Source organism: Neovison vison, chromosome 14 (assembly GCF_020171115.1).
Source record: "Neovison vison isolate M4711 chromosome 14, ASM_NN_V1, whole genome shotgun sequence".
In the NCBI taxonomy this organism is placed as follows: domain Eukaryota; kingdom Metazoa; phylum Chordata; class Mammalia; order Carnivora; family Mustelidae; genus Neogale; species Neogale vison.
Window position 1 is genome coordinate 39,858,917 of NC_058104.1, and position 22,326 is coordinate 39,881,242.

Consider the following 22,326-nt stretch of genomic DNA (forward strand, 5'->3'; position numbering starts at 1 on the left):
TGTAAGCACAAGGGTAGAATTTTGCCAGCGGAGAAAGGGAGATGTGTTTCCTTTCCTTCTTATGATCATTTGTCATTGAAGAACATCTACCATTTACCAGGCATGGCCCTATTTACCTGGACCCTGGGAGGACAGAATGAACGTGGTAGCTTTATTCTAGCAAGGGAAGTGAGCTGTTAAGCAAAAGAGGAAGTGCAGTGACTAACCAGTGACCTGACCTAGTTTGAGGGTCAGGGAAACTTCCTGAAATAGACAAAATCTAAGCCAAGGCCCGAAAGATAAGTAGGCACTGGCCAGGAAGAAAGAAAGAAGGGAGGAAGGGAAGAGTTCCCCAGGCAGAGGGGGCCGCAACTGGGAGAAGGAGAACTAGCCTGCCCAGCCTCGGTGTATTAGAAGGTCTGTGTGAGATGAACGTGGAAAGAGGGGAAAGAGAGATGGCAGCGGCCACTCTGAGCAAGGCCTTGTGTGCCTTGATAAGGAGTTTGGTGGAAGAACTGCTTGGGCAAACGCAGGTGTAGAAAAGCCACATGAGGCCATCTGGCTGGAGGGCAGAAGTGAGATGAGCAGACGGAGCAGTTAGTGAAGAGGCTACAGAGCTGAGACCTTAGCCTGCAGGCCAAGCACATGGACACAGATGAGCAGAGGAAGCACCGGGGAGTAGCCGAGATTGTGGGGACCAGAAAACACATGCTTCGTCTCCAAGAGGAGCCAATGCTCCCCACCCCCGGGTGATTACCATACTTGGAAGCACTCAGTGTGTCAGACCTTCTGCTTTCTCAAAGGGAGCTGCGAGCTGGCGCACCCGGGTGGCTCAGTCAGTCGAGTGTTTGGTGTTTCGGCTTGGGTCATGGTCTCATGGTTGTGAGACTGAACGCTGCGCTGGGCTCCATGCTTAGTGGGGATTCTGCTTGAGGTTTTCTGTATCCCTTTCCCACTGGCCCTCCCCTGCCTCTATCTCTCTCAAATAAATACACAAATCTTACCCAAAAAAAAGTAGCTAGGAGTCTAGATTTTTATTTGAAATCTTTTGCTTTTAAACATTGGCACTACCAGCAAGCAAATCATACCCATAAGCCAGTGGTTCCCAAACTCTGCAGCAGATCAGCATCACCTGTGGAGATTTCTAAAACTCCTGATATCCAGTCACAGCCTTAAACCAGTTAAAATGTCCGGGGTAGAAGCCGGGCATCAGAATCGCCCAGGTGGTTCCACTGTGCGGCAACGTTCGAGAACCACTGCCAGTGGTCAGTACATCTTTTGGGTATTGCCAGACAAAGCCACAGGGAGCCATGGGATATTTTAGAGCAGGGGAGAAGTTGGTCAGTTCAGAGTTTATAGAAAATCAGTCCTCAGGAGGAAGGGAGTGTAAGTGTAGTCTGGGGTGAGAAAGGGCCTGGGGCCCTTGGGGCAGTGCTGGGATCCTGGCAGGGTAAGCACCCAGCCCCGTTTTCCCAGGGTTTCCCAGGAACAGGACTTGAAATGCTAAAACCAGGGAAGTCCTGGGCAAACCAGGATGCTTGTTCACCCTACATCCTGCCCCCTGAATTAGTTCTGTCTCCCCAGATTTCTGGGGGACTGAAGTCATAGACTGACTACATTCTAGAAAGGTCCTGGGAAATAAGCTGTCTGTCTTCCTAGGGTACACTCATCCAGGGCTCTGGTCCCCCGGCTTGACAGGCCTGTGCAGGGAGCTAGAAACAGGGAGAGGACTTGGACCTATCTGTTCTCCATCTGGCAGAGCATTCCTAGTCAAAGCCGAGTCTATGGGCTATAACCTGGAAATAGAACGGAGCACACTATCGTACAGATGAGTTTCAAAAACATGATGCTGAGTGAAACAGACGCAAAGAAGTACGTCCTTATAATTCCATGCATAGAAGTTCTAGAACAGGTTACCCTAATCAAGACAAAACCAGAACAGTGACTGCCTCCGAGGACTGGGCTGGGGGTTGCGGGTGGCACAAGGCGCAACAGGAAACTTTCCAGAAGGGATAATGATGTACTCGGCAAGAGCCTGCGTTTGTTGAAACTCATGGAATCATACAGTTAATACCTATGCATTTCACTGTGTGGATATTTTATGTCAAGGGACAAGACAAATCTGTAAATGCTGGACCCTGAGTTAACGATGGGCATGCTGAAGTACTCAGAGGGAAGAACCCTATCGTCTGCAACTTATTTTAAGTGTGTCAAGAAAATAAGCTAGATTGACAGACGGATGGATTAGGAGATGTGATGAACAGATACAGTAAATTGTTACAGAATCTAGGTGGGGGGTATGCGGGTGTCACCTGCGTAATTCTTCCAACTTTGCTGCATGTTTGAAACTTTATCATAAAATATCATGGACTCTATTTTCTTAACAAAGGACTTATAACTTCCTACAGATGATATAATTTATTGAAGGTAAACTCCAAGAAAGCAACAATTTTTTCCGTTTTGTTAATGCTTTATTCCCAGGGCCTAGAAGAGTCCCTAGCCAATAGTAAGTGCACAAGAAATACATGTTGCTACAAATAAAGGAATTCTGCCCCTGCTGAGCTGGCAGACTGATGCCTAAGACGGAAGCCAACAAGGACCATCCCAAGGCAATGCCTGATGTTCTGTGAAATGGGCACAGGAGGAGGCAGGGGGCATGATAACGGAAGTCACGGGTAAGCCAAGGTTAGGAAAAAAAAAAAAAAAAAGAATGCATCCCCCAGATGAAGAGAGGATAAGAGGGACACTCCTGGCAGAGCAAACAGCATGAACAAAGACCCATGGTGAGAAACAGCCCAGTACGATTATAAGCAGTTCTCAGGGGAACAGTGCAGAGGTGGTGGGAAAGAGGCAGGGGGTAGCTCCATCCTGCCAGGAAGGAGGGTTTGCACCCAGGGCAGTACCAGTGGGCTTCTGAGACTGCCCAGCTGCCAGGTGGAGAAGGGACTGGGGGTGGGCAAAAGGGAAGCAGGAAACCCACCAGGAGGCACCTAGCAAACTGGAGGGCCCTAAAGAAAGGGGCGGATGGGAGAGTTACTCAGGATAGAGACTTAAAGAACTCTGACTTCCAGGAGCTCTGCTCCGGGGACTGAGGGGCCATTTCTGCGTGCAGGCGAGGGGAGGAACAGGTTGGGAGGAGGAGGGGCCAAGGGTCCGGGCATCCCAGGGGTCTCTGAGTCTAGAAGGAGGCGCAGCACTTGGATGCAGAGACCTGGACGCCCTTCATTCCAAGAGTAGGTGGACCTGGAAGGGAGTGTTCATGAAGAGAAGAGCTAGGCCGGACAAGAGATGTTTAAGGGATCAGGAGGAGAGAGTGATGCGCCGAGGAGAATGGGGGAGCACTAGAGGCCAGCGCCTGGAGCCACGGATGGACGAATTTCCAAAAAGAGAGCGTGGACATTGGGAGGGACTGGAAGGGGGTTGGCAGGGAGGGCATGGTAAGGTGATGACTGGGGGGCGTCGCCATGAAAGGTGGATTTTAAACCAAAGTTTAAAACAGAGTGGATCACCGAGCTGAAGGGGGCAGGCCTGGGAGCGAGGACAGATTGCTGGGGTCTGGGACCAAGGGAGGGACCGGACCGGGGGTGACTCGAACTTTAGCCTTTCAAGTGTGCTCGGAAATGGACTCTTCCTCCCCAGTCTCACCAACAGGCAAGTCTCGGGCCTCTCTCCCTACACCCTCATATCCTCCTCTGTAAACTGAGTCACATGAAAATAGCTGCTATTTATTGAGCACTCACTAGGTGTCAAAGCCAAGGACACGCTCTCCGTGTACTTCCTCATCTAATCCTCACAACACTCGCCAGGCTGATGTTACTAGTATCCCCAGTTTACAGATGAGAAAACCGAGGCCCAGAGAGGTTAAGTCACTCGGCTCAAGGTCACAAGCAAATGAACGGAGATGCTGGTATCCAAACCCAGAGCCCGAGGTCTGGGCTTTGACGCTGTTCTACTAAGCCATACGAGGCACTCTAGTTGACAGAGCCCTTGCGTCGATTCCTGGGATGACCGCCACACCCCAAAAATGCTGGGTGGAGATGCCCACGACCTCATCCCAGAACCAGTGCATGTTACTTTACGTGGCAGACGAGATTTTGTAGGTGGGATTTAGTTAAGGGTCCTGAGATGGGAAGTCTCCTGCACCATCCAGGCGGGCTCCATGCAGCCTCCTTTGAAGAGGGAGGCAGGAGAGGTGGAGACAGAAGGGATGTTGGAAGAAGAGACAGAGATCGGAAGAAGCCGCGCTGAACGTGGGGGAGGGGTGCAAGTCAAGGAATGTGGAAGAAGCTGGAAAAGGCTGGGAAACAGACACTCCCCCACAGGCTCCTAGAGGAACCAGGAAAAATTTCCTTTTCCTGCTGATACCCGAACTTTAGCCCGGTGAGACTGATTTTGCACCTTTGGTCTCCAGAACGGTAAGATCATGAATCTGTGTTTCTGTAAGTGACTGAGTACGTTCGTGGTCACCTGTTGCAGCAGCAAGAAGAAATGAACATACCGCGTCACTGTACGTCTGCTCCGCTGGCTCAACTACGGCAACTCGGACAGCTGCTATCAGAAAACAGCCCATTTCAAACAGTCTTTTAAAGTTCCAGTTTGGTCCTTCTGAACCTTTTAACCTTTGTTACCAATAAAAAGAGGGCTCCAACACCTAACTCTAACACTTTGCCAGGCAGAGTGCATGTTATTTGAAGGTTCCCACAAACCGCCAGGGCAGATAAGGCTAGTTATTGTCCCCATTGCTCAGATGAACAAACTCAGGCTCAGAGAGGGAAATGGGATGCAGAGAGCCACACACCTAGTGAGTGACAGAGCCCGGATTTGAACTTCAGACCGACCATACCGAGGTTCCCATCTCACACTCTACCTCCTCAGAGAAGCCTTCCTGGATAGCCTCAGCATATTCATTTATTCATTCATTCACCAGTTGCTATCACTGCTCTATGCCCAGTGTGGTGCTGGGTAAGGCTGGGGACCAAGATCGACCCTCAGGAGCCCAAAAGCTAGTGGGCAAGACAGACACACAAATGAGCATCCCAAACAGCCTGATAAATGCCAAGACAAAGAGGAGGAGGCACAGTGGGTGACGGAAGCCCCAAAGAAGGGAAACTGATTGAGCCAGGGATCCGGGAAGACTTCCTGGAGGAGGCGGTGATTGAGGAGAGGACAAGTAAGACTCAGCCAGAAGTGTGGGGAGGGGTTCCAGTGGCGGGATGGCTAAGCAGAGGCAGGGGGTACAATGCTGCAGCTTCTTGAGGGCAAGGAACAGGTTGGGTCATATCAGACCCCAAAGTCCCTCCAGGCCTCTGAGTTCCTGTGTATGATCCTGCGTATGAAAGGAATCAAGGTACAGGTGCCCAGAGCTTTGGTAATTGCTGGGCCCGGGGACGGGGTGGGGGGCGCTGAACAGGAAGAAGAGGGGTCCTGGGATTCCCAAAGAGGAGGGCTGAAGGTCAGGAAGGGTCAAAGCTAAGGAGACAGGGCAGGGTGGAGGGAGTTTGGGGAGGCAGGGCCCTGGCTTAAGCTCCCATTCTATGTCTGACTCCTGGTATGACTATAGGAAGGTGCCCTTAGAGCCTCAGTGACTCCATCTGAGAAATGGAGCCTGAGACAAAGCTGTCTCCAGAGACCCCCCCAGCCCTGACGGGGAAATGACATGACACAAAATTACAAAAGGGTCTTTATTTGTAAAAAGCCAAAGGGGCCCTTGGGGCGACAGGACAGGCAGGCCGGCTTCTCAGGGGTCAGGGGCATTTGGGCAGATGCGCTTGAGTGGGGGGGCGCCCTCCGAATCCTCTGTGTCACCCTGGGCTGCCTCGGGGACAGGTGGCACTGGCTCAAAGACGGGGTAAGCTTCAGGGGCCTGGAGAGGAAGGGCGGACAGGCGTGAGCTCCACCCAAACCCAGGAGTGCCGCCTCCTAGCCCCTGCCTTCTCCAACGCCTCCACCGCTCTCCCCTCCTGGACCTAGGAGTCTCGCCCAGGCTCAGGTCCCCAGGAAGCAGAGGAAGGAGGGCACCAGAAACAACAACACCGTTTTGGGGGAAGAAGGTGATACTTGCTATTTCTGGGAAATGCATCAAGGTAGTCCTTATGGGAAAAGTCAGAAGTTGTGGGGGACTGATTCTCTTAAGCTAATTTGACAGTTTAGGACTAAAATAAAATAAAAAATAAAATAAAATACTTGGAGGAGCACCACGATCTTTTCAGGCTTTTAATGGTCTTAAGTCTGCCCCGATCCAGCCCACAGGACTTTGTCTTAAAACACCCTTTCCTTTTCCGTCCCCAGAACCCAGCCTCTGAGACTTGAGCTATGCCTGAGGTCTCCACTTCCTGCCTGGGCCTCAGGAGTACAGCCCCCCAGCCTTCCGCTGCCCCAGAGCCCCCACTGCATCAGCGACCCAGGAGTCCGGCCTCTCTCACCTCAGCCTTCAGCAATTCGGGAACAGGCTCCTCCTTGGTCAGCATTGGGGGTTCATCGGTGCTGCCTGCAGTTACGGCCCCAGGATCTGGAACATCAAGTGAAGAGACATTCCCTGAGCAGCTGCTCTGTACCACAGCACAGACCCAGGGCCAGGGGATGCCGAGGAGGGTGCCGAGACCCTGGCCGCAAGCCAGGCAGAAGCCACAGGAAGGACATGGAAGTGGGATCTCGACATGGTGAGCAGGATTTGGTCAGGGAGACAAATGGGGCACATCTGAGGCAGATAGAACATAGGTTTAGTGAGTACAGATTGTGAGGCTGGACTCCCTGGGTTCAAATCCTGACCTTGAGCCTGTGACTTAATTCCTCTGGGCCTCAGTTTCCCCATCTGTAAATGGGGATAATGAGAAGTAATTCCCACAGGAGACCGTGGTGAGCACGAAATGAGATGTTACGGAGAAAGCCCTTAGCATAGTGTTCTGCCCACAGCACCGGCTCAATAAATGCCGCTGTTTTTCTCTTAGTCAAGGTGTGATCGAGACACAGTCCACAGGCCCAGGTCATGGTATTGTTGGAAAGGAACAAGGAGACCAGCAGGGGTCACTCACTGGGCCCAAAGGGCAAAGTGGAGGAGTCAAAGGCCATAGGGAGCCACTGAAGACTTTGAAGCACAAACGATCCTGCCAGACTCGTGCTTTAGAAAAAGCTGGTCTGGGGCGCCTGGGTGGCTCAGTGGGTTAAGTCCCTGCCTTCGGCTCAGGTCATGATCCCAGGATCCTGGGATCGAGCCCCACATCGGGCTCTCTGCTTGGCAGGAAGCCTGCTTCCTCCTCTCTCTCTCTCTGCCTGCCTCTCTGCTACTTGTGATCTCTGTCTGCCAAATAAATAAATAAAATCTTAAAAAAAAAAAAAAAGCTGGTCCGGCAGCTGTGTCCAGGAGACCCAGAAGGAGGCTGGAGCCAGGCAGGGGTGAGAGATGGCACTTGCAGACCCATGTGGGAGGTGGTTCAGACCAGGCAGGGTTTTGACTATTTGAAACAAAGAGGAGCTGAGGAGGAAGATGCTGGCTCACTGGCTATGTGAGCTGCGGAGACTTCTTTCTCTGGGATTCAGCTCCTCACCCACTTATGGGGATCATAACCTTCCTGGGGTTATAGTACGGATATAAAACATGTTCAGTGCTTAGAAGGGTGTCTGGGACACAGAGCTCAGCAAGTCTTAGCTGTTCTTTTCACGTCCTAATCACACTCAGGAATATCACTGTTACTTATTCCTCAACAAATATTTGCTGAGCACATTCTATGTGTTCCACGCTGTTCTGAGGATTTAGTAACGAACAGGAGCAACATGAGCCCAAGGTTCGGAGACCTGACATGAGGTGGGAGCCAGGAAAGAAACTGGAGTAGCAAAAAAAATAAAACTTACATGGAAATCTCAGACAGTGGTTAGTTATCTAATGACCTAGAGAAGCCAGATGAATGAGACATTCACAGGAGGTAGGGCGGTGACTTTCTGTAGGAGTCAGGGAAGGCCTCCGGGAGGGAATAACACAGGAGGGGAACAGGTACAGGTACAGGTACAGGTAAGCCGCTGGGTTCAACTTTGCAGAGGACAAGACTCAGAGGAGAGGGCTGCCGGAAGTCACCTGGTCCTACCTCTCTCTTGGCCCAGCCTTGGGGGCTGAGCATCCTCTGGGACCCCTTCTGGTGGTCCAGCAGGTGACACAGGGCGGCTGGGCTGGGGGGTGCCCCCAGGGCTGGGTTCAGTGCCCTTTTGCAGGGAGCCTTCCGAATGGAAACTCTGGTTACTGTTCTCATCTGTGGGAGCAAAAGCCGAGGGGGTTGGGCCTGAGGGTCCCAAGCCTCTCCCTCAACCCCCCCACACACCCCCCGAAATCCCAGGATCCCTAACATACCGTTGAGATCCAGCAGGATGAGAGGGCCACCCCCTCGGGGACTGGCGCCCCTGCCCCGCCGCTCCCGGCCTCGGGATCTCTCTCCCCCACCACCTGCCCTCCGACGCTCCTGGGGGTTAGAGGGATAAGGGTCAGTGACAGCTTTTCAGTTAGTGCTTGCAAAGCCCTCCAGTGTACAAATAAGGAAACTGAGGCAAAGAGAAGCCAAAGGCCCTGCATCGGTGACAGTGGTTGGTACCGTGGGTTAGGTCTCCAACTCAGGGGTCTGAAACAAGCAAAAGGGAGAAGGGGGTGGAGTTGCCAGTCATTGTTAGCATCTGTCTTGGCTGCTGCATTTGAGGTCTCAGAGTGGGACCATAGGTGGAGGCCAGGGTCGGGAGGGGCCTGCCTGAGGTTGCACAGATGAAGGGCCTAGTGTGGGAGAGTCTGCTCACCTCCTCCTGGGGGTCCACCACTGGCACCCACTTGAAGATACGAAGGGAAGTGTCGCCCACAGTCACCCAGCGCTTCTCCCTGTGGGAGGGTGGGGGGGACTGGGTCAGAGTTCTGAGTAGAGAGCCCTCCCGCAGGAGCTGAACGCATGCGGGGAGACCTGTCGAAGGGGCGGTTTTGCTAACGGGGCATAAAGTCAGAAGGAGCAAGAGCGTCCTGCAGACCCCAGGCCATACACAGTGGTGTCTCTGGGGAGAGCGCATGGCTTGGGGCCATAGCTCTGCAGACCCCTGGGGTATCCAGGGCAGAAAGGCTTTGGGCCCGGCCGGGAACCCGAGCAAAGAAGATCCTGGGCACACTTGAGGGAGGAGTGTCAAAGCCTTAGGGGGCGGGGCATAAATGAGGGTGAGGCTTGGGAACACGCTTTGTAGACCCGAGGGTGTAGCCAGGAGGGGGACGGAGCCCCGGAGCTTCAGGGAGCAGCCGCCCCCCCCCCCACACCTAACAGCCGGGGCCCCGGCGGGCGAAGGGCGGGTGGACGCATCGGGGGGAGAGCGGTCGCGCCGGGTCCCACCCCCGGCCCCGGGGCAGCGCTCACCATCTCCGGACCTTCTCGATGGTCGCCATCACCTTCTTGATGTCATCCTTGGCCCGGCTCCGGGTCTCGGCCCGCACGGTCCGGCCGGCCATGCTGGCGGGACCGGGGCCGAGGCCGAGCCCGCGGCTGGGCCGCCTCCCGTCCGGCGGGCTCAGGCTCGGCGCCAAGCCGGGGCGCCGCGGTCTCGGGCCGCCGTCCCTCCGGGAGTTGGCCGCGCCCTCCCTCGCTCCCCGACGCCTCCGCGAGTCCCCGCCCCGTTTCCTGCGGCCGCGCCCCGCCCCGGCCCGTCCCCGGAGCGGCGGGGCGGCGCGGGCGGCCGGAGCCCAGGCCTGGAAGTCGGCGGGCCCCGCCCCGACCGGGCCCGCCCCCTCGGGGCGCCCCGACGCGCAGCGCCCCCTACCCGCCGCCGGGAGGGGGGGTTGGGGACCGCGCGGCGCGGGGACTCGCGCGGCGGGGCCGAGGAGGTGCGTTCGGACCACGTGGGCACGGGGAGGGGCGGCGGGCGCGAGAGGGTCCCTGTCCCAGCCCGCGTCGGCCGCGCGGGGGCGACCCGCGTGCCGTGTGCACCGTGTGCTCCGGCCGCCCCCGGCCGGCCCCCCGCGCGGCCCGGCTCTTCTTCCGGCGCTCGGTTCAGCGATGTGTTCGCTGCGGATCCGAGCAGGGGTCTCTGCCTGCCAGGAGGGCTACAGTGGGCACGACAGACCGGACCAAGCGTGGACGAAGAAGTGGAGCATCTGGGGGGGGGGGCGGGTGGAGGTGCTTTGGGGACGGGCGGATTTCTGGAGAAGCTGAACTCGCACCGTCCCGCAGTTCTGCTCCTGGGTCAGCAACAACCAAGAGGAACGCGTGGGCATGAGCCCCGAGAGATGTGTCCCGGGAGGTCCATAGCACTGTCGATAATGGCCTCAAACCGGACACGGCCCGTCAAGAGTAGAGTGGAAGCGGAACTGTGGCCTGTTCATGCAGTGGACACAGCAGAGAGTGATGTCCCGCACAACGGGGTGATGTTTCATGAAAGGAATCAGATACCCCTGTATACGCCGTGTGATTCCTTCTATATGAAGTTCAAAACAGACAAAACTAACCAATCGGTGTCAGGAGAAGTGGTCACCCTTGAGAGAGACAGAAAGGGAGCTCTTGCCCTGCTCCTGTTCAGTTTCTTAACCGGAAACTGATTAAGATAGGGCTGGTCACTCCTCCCCCACTGTATTTACTTTGAATATTCACCAAACTTTGAAAATTCACCAAAATTTCCCTGTCTATTATACCTCAATAAAGGCTTACTTAAAATGAGTGTGATTTCGTGGAGTTTATTTAAATCTCTATTTGCCAGCAGATAATGACATGTGTTGCTATGTGTGTGTGTTTCAAGGGTTTGGCTCTGGTCTCTGTGTGTTTTGGTGTGATTATGTCCAGAGGGGTTAAGGTATAAGGAGGGGGATTCTGACGGAATTTCTGGAGCCAAACTGCCCCTGGGCAAAATCCCAGCTCTTCTGGTCCAGTGACCTTGGGCGACTCACTTATCTCTATTCCTTCAGCTGTAATATGAGGATAAGTTAATATGTAACTCCCGGAACAATGTGCCTTGCACATAGTAAATGCCCAATAAATAGTCACCGTTCATAAGTGCATGATTGTCGCCCCTACCAACAGTCTGGCTTCAATTGTTCCTCCTATACTCTCTGCCAGTTAATACCTTCCTTTACTCCGGCAGTCGACTGCTCATGGTAATACCTTCGCAGAAACACAGGACTCCTTCCCAGTCCCTTCACTCACAAAACCCATTACCTTCTGTTGTTGATGGTCACCTCCATCAGACTGTGAGCTCCTTGGGAGGCCACAGACCAAATATGGATTTTCTCTGGGTCCCAGAGCCCGGGTTGAGTAGGTGCTTGGGAACCACTTATGGGTATAAGTGTGCACACCATCCATAGTTTATCTGCGCCTGCTCAGTGGGGTTGATATATCGGTATGAACCCCTTACCTGTCTCTGAAGCTTGTTCCAGGGTGAGAATGAAGGTCTGTATGCAGTAAATGTGTGTACATCAGAGGGGGTTCTCTTACTGGGCCTGGTAAGGTGAAGTGAGCGCTGCCGTTATCTATTCCCCTTCTAGTAGATGTGACTAGAGAGGGTGAGCAGAAAAGTATCTAGGATAGGCCAGGAGGTATGTGTCTGGGCAGGTGTGGCCCAAGCCTGAGGGCCCTCAGCGAGGCCTCCCTCGCAGCCAGCTTCCCCCTCCCCACCCCCAGACGGAAGGGAGGACCAGCACATTCCTGTCTTGCCGGCTCCACCCTCTTATTCCGCTCCCCCCAACCCCAGCTTTCTCCGAACAGAAGCTCGCTCACTAAGCCTTGCCCCAGGTCAGAGCCTGAGCCTCCTCCTCCCGCCGGTACCAGGGCTACCTCCCAGGCCTGGGCACACCCAAACTCTAGGTTTTGAGCACACCACGCAGACAACCTGCCAACCACCCCCCGCCCCCAGGCCCCTTTCCCGACTGGGCTGCGCAAGCAAGGAGCTGAGCTCAGAGCCAAGGAATCCTGCCTGGGGCGGGCGGTGGGGCGGGGGGGATTGTTTGGGGTCTGAGCCCTGATTGGTTGCGCCCGGACCACGCCCCTACCCCTTTCCCCCTTCTCCCCCTGCGAAAGGGGGGCGTGTAGGCAACCGGGATCAGCCTGGGGCCAGCATGAGCCGGAGGGAGGGAAGTCTGGGTAAGGGGCTGAAGGGCTGGATGCCCAGTGCCCGAGGGGAGCAGGGGTCAGAAGGGCTGGAAGCTGGGGTCTCGGTCCCCACCACCCCCGGGGCCGGGAAGGGAGCGGCCTGAGCGGGGGAGAGCAGGGCCCCGGTGTCAGGTAACGAGCGGGTGAGCTGCGGGTGAACTGTGGGAAAGGACAAGCACCGGAGTTTAGCGGAGGCCTAGGCTGTGGCTTTAGGGACTTGGGCTCAGGGTTTAGATCACAGGTTCGAGTACACCTTGGGGGAAAGGACTGGGGTCGCAGATGGGGCTGGACGCCGAATCCTCTGTACTGGTAGTATTGGGAAAGAATCAGAACTGCGGACCAGAGGGAGGGATAGAGTTAGGGAAGGAAGTCTTTGGGCCACGGGAGCTCATGAATGACAATAGGAGACGAAAGTCGAGGCTATTAAGGATAGAGACCGGCGGTGGGAAACTCTGGCGCGGGGAAGGGGTGAGCTGGGGGGCGGGGCGGGAGTTGCCGGGCCAAGACTACATTCCCCAGCATGCCCTGGCGCGTGCCCTGGAATCTCGGGAAATGTAGTCGTCCTTCCGGGGCTCTACCCCGCGGCTTACGCGAGGGATGGCCAGTCACTGATGCTGCAGGGGTCCTGGCCAGCGTCTGCACAGACTGTCCTTCCGGGAGGACATGGGACTTTAGTTTCCCAATCTGTAGAATGGGTTTAAGGTATTATTCCGATTTGAACTTCTGTGCTTCAGTGATGTTAAATTTCACCAAAATCAGTGAGGTATGTGGATATGTGAAACCTTCCCTCAAACGACTCCCAGCCTAAGGCCGGTTCTCACAGATAAAAGAGACATCCAAAAACAACCTTGGGAGTATAAACAAATGGCCTTAAGTAAAAGAAAAAAAGGCAATTTAAGGGAGAGGTGAATCCAGAGACCACACTAAGGAGGCAATATTTTAATTTGGCTTTAATAGGATTTAACAGTGATTTGGGGTCAGGGAATACATTTCAGGCAGGATAACTGTTTCACAAATGTTCGGTGTCTCATTTACCATCAGTTGGAATGGGACAAAGGCTGCCTGGCTTGAAAGTTGGAGAATTCAGAGCAGAACTTGTGGGTTCAGGAAGGAAGAGCCAGCCTGGAAGAGTAGTCAAGGAGCAGGGGTCTGTCTGGGCTGCCCTCATTCCTCCCCCTGTTTCACCAGAAGATCCACAGGCTGACTCCTCCATCTCACCCCTTCCCCACTTGGAGGCCAAGATCCGTCAGACACACAGCCTTGCCCGCCTCCTCACCAAATATGCTGAGCAGCTGCTCCAGGAATATGTGAGTGGGAATGGGGATGGGGGTGCCAGAGGCCTGAGGAATGGGGGAGTACAGATCACAGAGGTTCCTGACCTCTAATTTTTCTGACCTCATTTCCCAGATACAGAAGTTGGAGCAAACTGGAGGACTCTCCCTGTGCTCCAGATGCCCCTCTGTCTGCCTCAGCTTGGAGGTTCCCCCCACAGTGCGTTAAGAAAGGCTGAAAGAGTGAAAAGAATTCTGGTCTGGGAGTCAAGAAACCCAGGTTCCAGGCTTTCTGTGATCTGGTCACCTCACCTCCACGGGCCTTGGTCTCCCCAGCTATTAAAGGAGACAGTTTAAGAAGATGAGTCGTGAACTCGTCTACCTGTGCTACGCAGAGAGACCGAGAAGGCTTTCAATTTAAGGCTAAAATTCTAGCCCAAAAGGGGACTGTAACAGAGGAGGGAAATTTGCCAATGTCTTTGGTTGGGCATAGGGCCTTGCCCAAGGAAGGAGGGTATTTCCATCCATTACTCTAGTGTAATGGAAGGAGGGTATAGTTTTGAATCAAATAGACCGTAGGCCTGCTCACTTACTTGACCTTGGGCACTAATGGTAACATGAAAAAATAATGATGTAACAGTTATGAAAGTGGGATACTAGAAAGAACTAACTTTGTGGTGCTATGAACTTTGGTTCAAAATCCAGCTCCTTTCCTAGATGGACCTAGGGCAAGTCAGTTTACCTCTTCAGCCCCCATATTCTCATTTGTAAAATCAGCATTATCATAATCATCATACCTATTTGGAAAGATTAGGAATAGTGTTTAAAGCAGCAAACAGTGCCAATCCAGAGACAAGATGTTAGAAAAGGATAAATGGTATTGTTGTGGCATTTTTACAAATTACAAATCTCCTTTAATGTGTTTGTTCATACAACAGTTATTCATTGAGCCCCTGCTGTGTGCCAGGCAGGTACAGAGGTGTTGGAGGATGGGGGCGGGGCTTGGTGAGGCGGACCAGGCTTCTGCCGGTATCTTTGTGATTCTCAGGAGATCCCTGGTAGAAAGTCAGGCCGGGAACTGATCCCCCATTTTACAGATGACAAGGAGACTCGGAGAAGGGAGATGGTTTCACCCGCAGCTGCACAGCGAGCAAGTGCTGGAGTCAGGGTTTGCACTCGGGTCTGTAAGATAGCATCAATGGTACCGTAACGTTCACTGTGCTCCCCAGGGCGCCAGCATTTGCCTGAGCCATTTCAACACGCTCATGACTATCCTATTAAGTTGATACTTCGTCTCTACTTTTTTAAAAAGATTTTCTTTATTTATTTAACAGGCAGAGATCACAAGTAGGCAGAGAGGCAGGCAGAGAGAGAGAGGGAAGCAGGCTCCCCGCCGAGCAGAGAGCCCGATGCGGGGCTCGACCCTAGTCCCCTGGGATCATGACCCTGGGATCATGACCCGAGCCAAAGGCAGAGCTTTAACCCACAGAGCCAGCCAGGCGCCCCTGTCGTCTCTATTTTAGAGACGAGGAAACAGGCGCTGGTGCAAAGCCCACTTGTGCTGGTGGTGGTGGTTGTGGTTGTTCTGGAGTATCTCAAACGCAGCAGCTCTGCCGGGAGGAAGGCGTCATGCGGGAGGGGTGCACTGAGGCCCCCGCGGGAGGAGGAGGAGGGAGCGTGCCGAGGTTCCGTCGCGCCTCGCCCCCCGCGCCCCACTGACTGCCGTGTCTCCGCAGGTGCAGCACCAGGGAGACCCCTTCGGGCTGCCCGGCTTCTCGCCCCCGCGGCTGCCGGTGGCCGGCCTGAGCGCCCCGGCTCCCGGCCACGCGGGCCTGCCCGCCCCCGAGCGGCTGCGGCTGGACGCCGCGGCGCTCACCGCGCTGCCGCCGCTGCTCGACGTGGTGCGGCGCCACCAGGCCGAGCTGAACCCGCGCGCCCCGCGCCTGCTGCTGCGCCTGGAGGAGGCGGCGCGCCAGGCCCGGGCCCTGGGCGCCGCGGTGGAGGCCGTGCTGGCGGCGCTGGGTGCCGACGAGACCCGCGGGCCCCGGCCCGAGCCCGCCGTCGTCGCCACCCACGCCGCCGCTGCCGCCGCCGACGCGGGCGTCTTCCCTGCCAAGGTGCTGGGGCTCCGCGTGTGCGGCCTCTACCGCGAGTGGGTGAGCCGAACCGAGGGCGACCTGGGCCAGCTGGTGCCCGGGGGCCCGGCCTGAGCGCGGGGCACGGGGCTGCAGCCCGCTGTCCGCCGCTCGTCGTGCGCCTCCGTCTGTCTGTGGGTTCCTGGGGAGCCCCGACGGTCTCCATCTCTCTCTCTCTTTGCTTTATGTGCCCTCGGGTCTCTCTCTTGGGCCTCCTGTGTGCCTGCCTCTTCCCGTGGCCGTCACTTTCTTGCTTTCCCGTCTTCTCCATGGCTTGGGCCTGCCTCCGGCTCCCCTGGATCTCCCCCGTCGCCCATCTCTGGGGGACCTCTTTGTCTCCCCCTTTCTCCATCTCTTGGCTCTCCTTGGCCCCATGTGAGCATGGGCCTCGCTCTGGCCTTTCCTGGCCGAGTGGCAGGGCTACTAAAGACAAATTTCCGCCACCTTCCCGCAGCGTCACCCGCCCTGCGGGGCTCCCTGCCCCATCCGGGCCCTTCGGACGCGCCCTGCTTCCTTCTCCCTCGGACCTCCTTCTCCTCCTTCTCCTCTTCTGCTGTGTCCGTGCACCTCCCCTCCCCCCAAGCCAGGTCTATGGAGAGAAAAGATCAACAGCTTCAAAGAGTTTTATTTCTGAGAATAAATTAATTTTTTGTAAATAAAATGTTTAAAAATAAAAAGAACACCAACGTTACCAGTATATATAGTTGTTGACAATGGCCAGACACCTTTGAGGAGAATAGGATCCTTGGGCCACAGCCTGGTCTCCCGGACAGACCCCAAAGCCACGCGATATAAATAGGAGTTTCACAAATGCCCCCAGGCCAAGGATCACATCAGTCAGTCTAGAACAGGAAGTGGATGTGTCCTGAGCAGTAAACATCTAGAGGAGTCCTTACTTTTCAGCTGGACTTCCATTGATCAAGAAGTGAAGTCTCTCAAAATGAAAAGTTGGAACGGAGGGCCTAGGCAGGGAGGTAGACTAGGGGAGGCAATGAACTCCAAAGAAGGGAGGCCTCTCTGCTCACAAAGCACACAGCTTCCCACAGGAAGTGAGGTAGAGACAAGAAGACCTCTGCAAACTTCCAGGAGCAGGACGGTCTGAAGCAGAGCCCAGGAAGGAGACCCACTGTCGTCTCCCTGCAGAGTGCAAGGTGAAGCCTCTTCAAAAAGACGCTTCTTTCCACCCAGGATGTGGGCAACCAGGACCCCTGGATTGAGAACCCACAAAATGATATGCATAGAGTCCCCCCCAGATCCGGAAGGGAGGCCATAGGACCTAGGCAGGAAGGGCCCAGGCAAAAGGGACTTGAGGCTTACTTCCTAGGTAATATCCCCAAATATACACACCCTGTCTGCCAGACACGCTGCGTCTCCTTTCTTGCCAAGAAGCAAGGCAGAGAAGAGTCCACTGGGAAAGACGCGTCTCAGCCTGACAGGACGTCCCGCCTTCTCTATCCAGGGTACTTGGCCTTGAGCAGAGCCAAGTCCCTCACAGCTCGGTCTGTCCAGTGGCCATATTCCCGGGTCACTACATAGCCTCGACATTTCCTCTCAAAGGCTGAGGCCCCGAAGGGGACAACCCCGAGAGTGTCCTCTTCAGGGGGGATGGGCAGGCCCAGGGCGGTCATGATGGCAGCCATGTTGCCCAGCAGGCCTTGGGCCCTGAGTCTTGCAGCCCCTAGCTGAGACAGCAGGATGGGACTGCCAGGGTTAAGATCTCGCTGGTCGTCCCCCACGAGCTGGAGGTGCTGGGTCAAGGCCAGGAAGGCCCCCTGGGCATGGCTCAGCCGCTCCCCGTCATCCAGGGCATGCCAGGTCTTGAAGGAGACGGCAGCAGGAGGCAGGCTGCTGAGCTGAAGCTCGGGGGCTGAGAAGCCAGGGTCACTGAAGGGGCTGCCCTGGTGCTGGAGCTGAATGAGAGACAGAGACAGGAGTGCAGGGACTGAAGTGGGCCCCTGGGGCTCCCCCTGGCTTGACATGTGACGTCTTCCCGGGGGGAGCTGGGGGACATCTCCTAGCACAGAGCCTGGGCTCTGAAATGGCCCAGTTTCCTGTACGAGTCGTACCACTTCGAGTCACAGCTTCAGTAATTCCCTGCATCTTGTGCAAACACAAGAAGGGCTATGCAGCGAGCACTTAGCACGGCTCCTGGCATACAGTAAGGGCACGGCAAGCCGCTGTTTATAATATATGAATATCATAACACTATGATTGTATCATTTATTACACTATTTTCAGTCTAAAGAATTGGCAGTGTAATTAGAGTCTCTATGGTTCTTTTTTATTTGTGGCATTTAGTTATTTATGCTTATTAATTTTATTATAATCATTAATAAATAATTGTTAACATTATTAAATTTAGTTGAGTGCCTTCTCCATTAAAGTTCTGGCCTCCACAAACCTGGACCTATAGAATCCCCACTGATAAATCCCCAAATTGATAGACCATCTAGTCCTCCGTTCCTATCTCACAGGTGAAGAAACCGAGATTCAGGGTACCCAGAGCTAACCAGGGAATGGCGGCAGTTACAGCACTAGAAACTACATTTAGTAACTTCGCATGGGCCTGGAATATAGTACAATGGAGAGTCACAAGCCCTGGGGCCTCTAGGGGCTAGGCAGACCGTCTAACTTGGGGAAGAAGGCAGAACTAAGATGGGGTAGGGGCCAGGAGTGTCCCTGCACTTGCTGGAGACAGGCAGTCGTGTTCCAAACTTGAACAGGTAATCACGGCCCCAACAGAAACACCTGTGGGTCAGAGTCAGCCGGCAGGCTGCTCGTCTGAGCTGCTAGACGGGGTGGGGCGGGGGAGGATCGGCTTCAATGCCACAGACCAGGGTTAAGATCCTGGTGCTGCCAGTGATTTCGCTGTGTGACCTTGAGCAAAGTTTTCACCCTCTCTGAGCCTCAGTTTCCGTATCTGGTTATAACTCCGTCTCCGAACTGTCTGAGGCATCTGTGAGGGAAGGGGGATGCGTGCCTAGTGCAGCGTCGGGCCCAGATAAGCTCCCAGCACGAGGTCTTTCTGTCCGTGCCGCCTTTGAGTCTCGTAATGGTCCTGAAAGGTGAGCAAAAGCAGGATCCCAATTCCATTTTGCAGGTGAGGGAGCTGAGACGGAGAGAGAGAAGGAACGACTAGCCCAAGGTCACCCGCCATCAGGGACAGTGTTGAAGTGAGTCTCTAGTGCACGGAGCCCCTGAACCCTCAGACTCGTGGAGGAAACGTCTCCCGACCTTGCTCTGCTTCCGCTACCCGGGGCTGGGCCAGGAGGGCAGTGTCCCTCTGTCCTTGTCCCCTGCTTGTGCCCCGTGTCACTCACATAAGTGTGCAGCAGCGCTGAGGTATTCTTCTGCATGTAGAGGGCCAGGCTGTAGGCCTGACTGATGGGCTCAGCTGGGGAGATGGGGGCCCCCGGACTGAGGGGTGGCAGCAGCAGCGTCAGCAGGCAGAACGGGGCTGGCGGAGGAAATCAGAGGTCAGCATCCAATCCCCGAGCCTGCCTGCTGGTTCATTCATTCTCTGTCACAACTCTTCCCACGGGCCCAGCCCTTGTGGCCTGCAACAATTGTGTGTATCCAAGTCGGGGCTGCATCACCCTGTAAGGAGATTATTTCCAGCCCAGAATGTTCCACGGGACCCCAGACCCGATGTATTCAACTTCCTGCTTGACATTATCGGACACCAGTAAGTGTCTCAACTCAAAGTCTCCAGCACTGGACTCTGGGTTCCTCTTCTGCCCTCCCTCCAGCCTCCAGCCTTCCTCATCTCAGGCAAGGGCGCTTCCACACTTCCCTCTGCTCAGGTCAAAATCTGGGATCCTCTTGGATGCCTCATTCTCTCTTGCTGTCCACATTCACACCACGGTAAACCCTATCGGCTCTGTCCTTAAAAGGGAGCCAGTCCAGCTCTGTGTTTCTTGGTCTGAGGGCTCATGACAAGGAGACGATCATTTTGTGAAAATTCATTGAGCTGTACGCTTCCTGAGTTGGGTACTTTTCTGTTTGTTCTTCTCAATAGAAAGCCTTAAAAGTTGACAAGAGGCACTGAGCATCTACCGGCTTCCCCCTCCGCGCATGGCCGCCCCTTGGGCCCCGGCCACCAGCCCTTCTCACCCAGTAGCTTCCTCCCACCTGTCCCTTGCTGGCCTCCCCCCCACAACCCCCAGTGCAACGAGATCCCTCCTGTGCCTGAATTCTTCACACAGTGCAACCAAAGCCCTTCGGTGGCCTGCAAAGCCGCGCCCCTCTGTACTGGCTTCCCATTCCACTCCCCACCCCAGGCCTTTGCCCTTCCTGGGCCCTGCCAGGACCACCCCAAACCTTTCCCGCCACTGGATCCTTCTTGTTCTTCAGGCCTCAACTCAGATAAGCTCTCCTCACCTCGTATCAAAAGCCCCTCTCCCTCCCCGGTCTATAGTCTTCAGAGACTTTTGCGATTTAATTCATTTCATTATTTGTCTGCTTGCTTGTTACTGTCTCTCCCCCTAGAATGTTGGCTCCAGGAAAGAGAGAACCTGCCCTCATTCATTTGCTGCCGGTTCCCCAGCACCTAGCACGGAGCTTAATAAATATTTGTTGAATGACGGAACGCTGCCATGAACATCCTTATCCCAAACTCTTTAGGCACCTTTGAGGGTGTACTCATTTTATTTTATTTATAAAGATTTTATTTATTTGATAGAGATCAAATAGGCAGAGAGACAGGCGGGGCGGGGAGCACGTTCTCTGCCAAGTAGAGAGCCCCATGCAATGCGATGCAGGACTCGATCCCAGCACCCTGAGATCATGACCTGAGCCGGAGGCAGAGGTTTTAACCCACTGAGCCACCCAGGTGCCCCAAGGGTGTGCTCATTTTAAATTTGAATAAATGCTGCGAAGTGTCCCCTTACAGCTCAGGCCCAGTTCTCTTCCCAATGTGAGGCTCAGAGGGGGGTTACCTAGGGTCACGAGCAGGAAGCAATGGAGATGAGAAGCAAATTGTGATGGTCTCCTTTGTTCCCCTTTCTACTTTCCTGAGTTCCCTAAGTTTAGAACTTAAGGGAAGGCTGAAAGCAAAGGCCCATTTGTTCATGCGTTCGTTCAAAAAATGGACTTCTTGCACTCACCTTCTATCATACTGCCTTGTAATTTACTTGTTTTTTAAAAAAGAATTTATTTATTTGATTGAGGGAGAGAGAGTGGCGAGGAGGGGCAGAGGGAGAAGCAGGCTCCCTGCTGAGCAGGAAGCCTGATGTGGGTCTTGATCTCAGGACCCTGAGATCATGACCTGAGGAGCCGAAGGCGTTTAACCAGCTGAGCCAACCAGACGCCCCAGCGTTTACTTACTTATGATGATGATGTGTACCGTCTGTCTGCAGAACGAAGTCTCCAGGAGACCATTGCTTTTTGTCTGTTTGTTCACTGCTGTATCCGCAAGTGCTTAGAAAACTACCGTGCACCTCAATAATTCTTGAATGAATGAGTGAGTGAGTGATGAACAAAACCTTCTGTGTGTAAGGATTTGGAGGTTCGTAGCATGCAGAGAAGCAGTCAGGCACATGTGTCCTAAGGGCTAGAGACCCTGGAGGGTACCTCTTCCCCTCCTGGTCTCTAGGCCCTGGAACTCCACACACCCCCTCCCCCAACTCACCTAGCAGATAGCTCATGCTCTCTCCTTGGCTGCTTCCTCCTCCAGTCTCTGGATGCTTCTGGGGCACCTGTCTTCCCGCCCCTCAGACAGCTTTATACCTGGGCTGAGCGCTGAGGCCGCCCAAGAGGGAGGGAAGGAGTCACACCCGAGAGCGGGGTGGGGGGGTGTGTTGGGGAGGGCGGCACAGGTGCAGAAGCCCCAGAAGCAAAGGACAGGCTGGGAGGGGGACACAGAGGTGACACCCTAGTCTTCTACAGTCCCCAAACTCGACCTTAAGACCTGGTTGGGAGGGAGGCGTCAAAGGCGGGAGGGGATTATCGGGGGACAAAGGGGCCGCCCTGCTCCCTGCTGCTCCGCACGTCTGGGATCCAGTTACTCAGGAGAAGGCGGCCTCCTGCTCCGCCCCCACTGGGACCCAGGCATTGGGCCCTGACCTCCGAGGAGTTTGGAAAAGGGATGGGAGTGGTGGCTCGTGAGCAACATCACTCACACCAAGGTACCTTAGACACAGGAACGTGTGCACATCTACACACACACGCTGGCACATGGGCGCACACCAGATACGTGAACGCACTCACATTCATTCATTTAAGTAGTCTGACACCCACTGTGTGCTGGTCCCTATTCCAGGTGCTGGGATAGAACAGAGAACAAGTCAGAGAAAAATCCCACCCCTGGCTCAGGAAGCCTGGGGGGCTCAGCTGGTTAAGTGGCTGCCTTGGCCTCAGGTCATGATCCCGGTCCTGGGATCGAATCCTGCCTCAGACTCCCTGCTGAGCGGGAGCGGGGAGTCTGCTTCTCCCTCTCCCTCTGCTGCTCCCCCTGCTTGTGTTGCATGCTCTCTCTCTCTCCCTCTCTCAAATAAATAAATAAAGATATAAAAATCCCTGTCCTCACAGAGCTCCCTCTCCAGTGGGCCTGGCCACCTGTGTATGGGACCACACACTGCCAGGCCCACAGGCCCTAAAGACGGAGGGTGCAAACACGTGTGCACGCAGATACGGGCACACATGTGCTCACAGAGCCACACCCAGAGGCCCTCGCAGAGGCACATGCGCAGAGCAGACAGGGCCATACGTGGGTGTACACACACCACTGTCCCGTGTGTGCACACAGACACACGTGCAGCTGGAGGTCAGGACTCCTGAGATCTGGGCCAATAGTGGCCCTCTGCCCAGACATAGCACATACAGACACACGGACTCAGACCTAAGGCCCTTTCCAGC

The 22,326-nt window shown here is 54.9% G+C and overlaps 3 protein-coding genes and 1 long non-coding RNA gene across 6 annotated transcripts in view; 2 read left to right on the forward strand and 2 right to left on the reverse strand.

Moving 5' to 3' along the window:
- The window catches only part of BCL7C (BAF chromatin remodeling complex subunit BCL7C), a 37,849-nt gene extending 28,293 nt beyond the window's left edge, over positions 1-9,556 (reverse strand). The window contains exons 1-6 of one of the 2 annotated variants that reach the window (XM_044233287.1): positions 9,348-9,545; positions 8,752-8,830; positions 8,318-8,426; positions 8,058-8,219; positions 6,402-6,487; positions 5,647-5,842 (exon numbers count right to left, since the gene is read on the reverse strand). In XM_044233287.1, coding sequence (XP_044089222.1) covers positions 5,717-5,842; positions 6,402-6,487; positions 8,058-8,219; positions 8,318-8,426; positions 8,752-8,830; positions 9,348-9,439 — 654 coding nt within the window. In that variant the 5' untranslated portion in view covers positions 9,440-9,545 and the 3' untranslated portion in view covers positions 5,647-5,716. Of the gene's footprint in view, positions 1-5,646; positions 5,843-6,401; positions 6,488-8,057; positions 8,220-8,317; positions 8,427-8,751; positions 8,831-9,347 lie in introns of those variants that run through there. The other variant, XM_044233286.1, reaches the window with a different exon arrangement.
- A 2,430-nt stretch (positions 9,557-11,986) lies between these two features.
- On the forward strand, positions 11,987-16,162 carry CTF1 (cardiotrophin 1). 2 transcript variants are annotated; one of them, XM_044233030.1, is made up of 3 exons: positions 11,987-12,056; positions 13,257-13,372; positions 15,073-16,162. In XM_044233030.1, the coding sequence occupies exons 1-3, from the start codon at positions 12,032-12,034 to the stop codon at positions 15,544-15,546; spliced, it is 615 nt and encodes a 204-aa protein (XP_044088965.1). In that variant the 5' UTR covers positions 11,987-12,031; the 3' UTR covers positions 15,547-16,162. The 2 variants fall into 2 exon arrangements, with proteins under 2 accessions (XP_044088965.1, XP_044088964.1); XM_044233029.1 differs by having other exon boundaries at positions 11,988-12,056; positions 13,254-13,372.
- Positions 16,163-16,922: 760 nt separating this feature from the next.
- Positions 16,923-17,450, reverse strand: LOC122895501 (cardiotrophin-2-like). Its single transcript, XM_044232925.1, has one exon. It carries the CDS (start codon positions 17,448-17,450, stop codon positions 16,923-16,925), a length of 528 nt encoding a protein of 175 aa, XP_044088860.1.
- A 1,131-nt stretch (positions 17,451-18,581) lies between these two features.
- On the forward strand, positions 18,582-20,054 carry LOC122895558. The gene is made up of 2 exons (XR_006382235.1): positions 18,582-18,644; positions 19,019-20,054. It is a non-coding gene; the product is annotated as an uncharacterized LOC122895558 (long non-coding RNA).
- Positions 20,055-22,326: the final 2,272 nt, after the last annotated feature.

Excerpts from the sequence above, each read along its gene's own strand:
- CTF1 (XM_044233029.1), top strand. The coding sequence starts at position 12,032 with ATGAGCCGGAGGGAGGGAAGTCTGG. Across the intron at positions 12,057-13,253 it reads CCGGAGGGAGGGAAGTCTGG|AAGATCCACAGGCTGACTCC; the intron begins GTAAGGGGCTGA and ends CTGTTTCACCAG. Across the intron at positions 13,373-15,072 it reads AGCAGCTGCTCCAGGAATAT|GTGCAGCACCAGGGAGACCC; the intron begins GTGAGTGGGAAT and ends GTGTCTCCGCAG.
- LOC122895501 (XM_044232925.1), bottom strand. The coding sequence starts at position 17,450 with ATGTCAAGCCAGGGGGAGCCCCAGGGGCCCACTTCAGTCCCTGCACTC.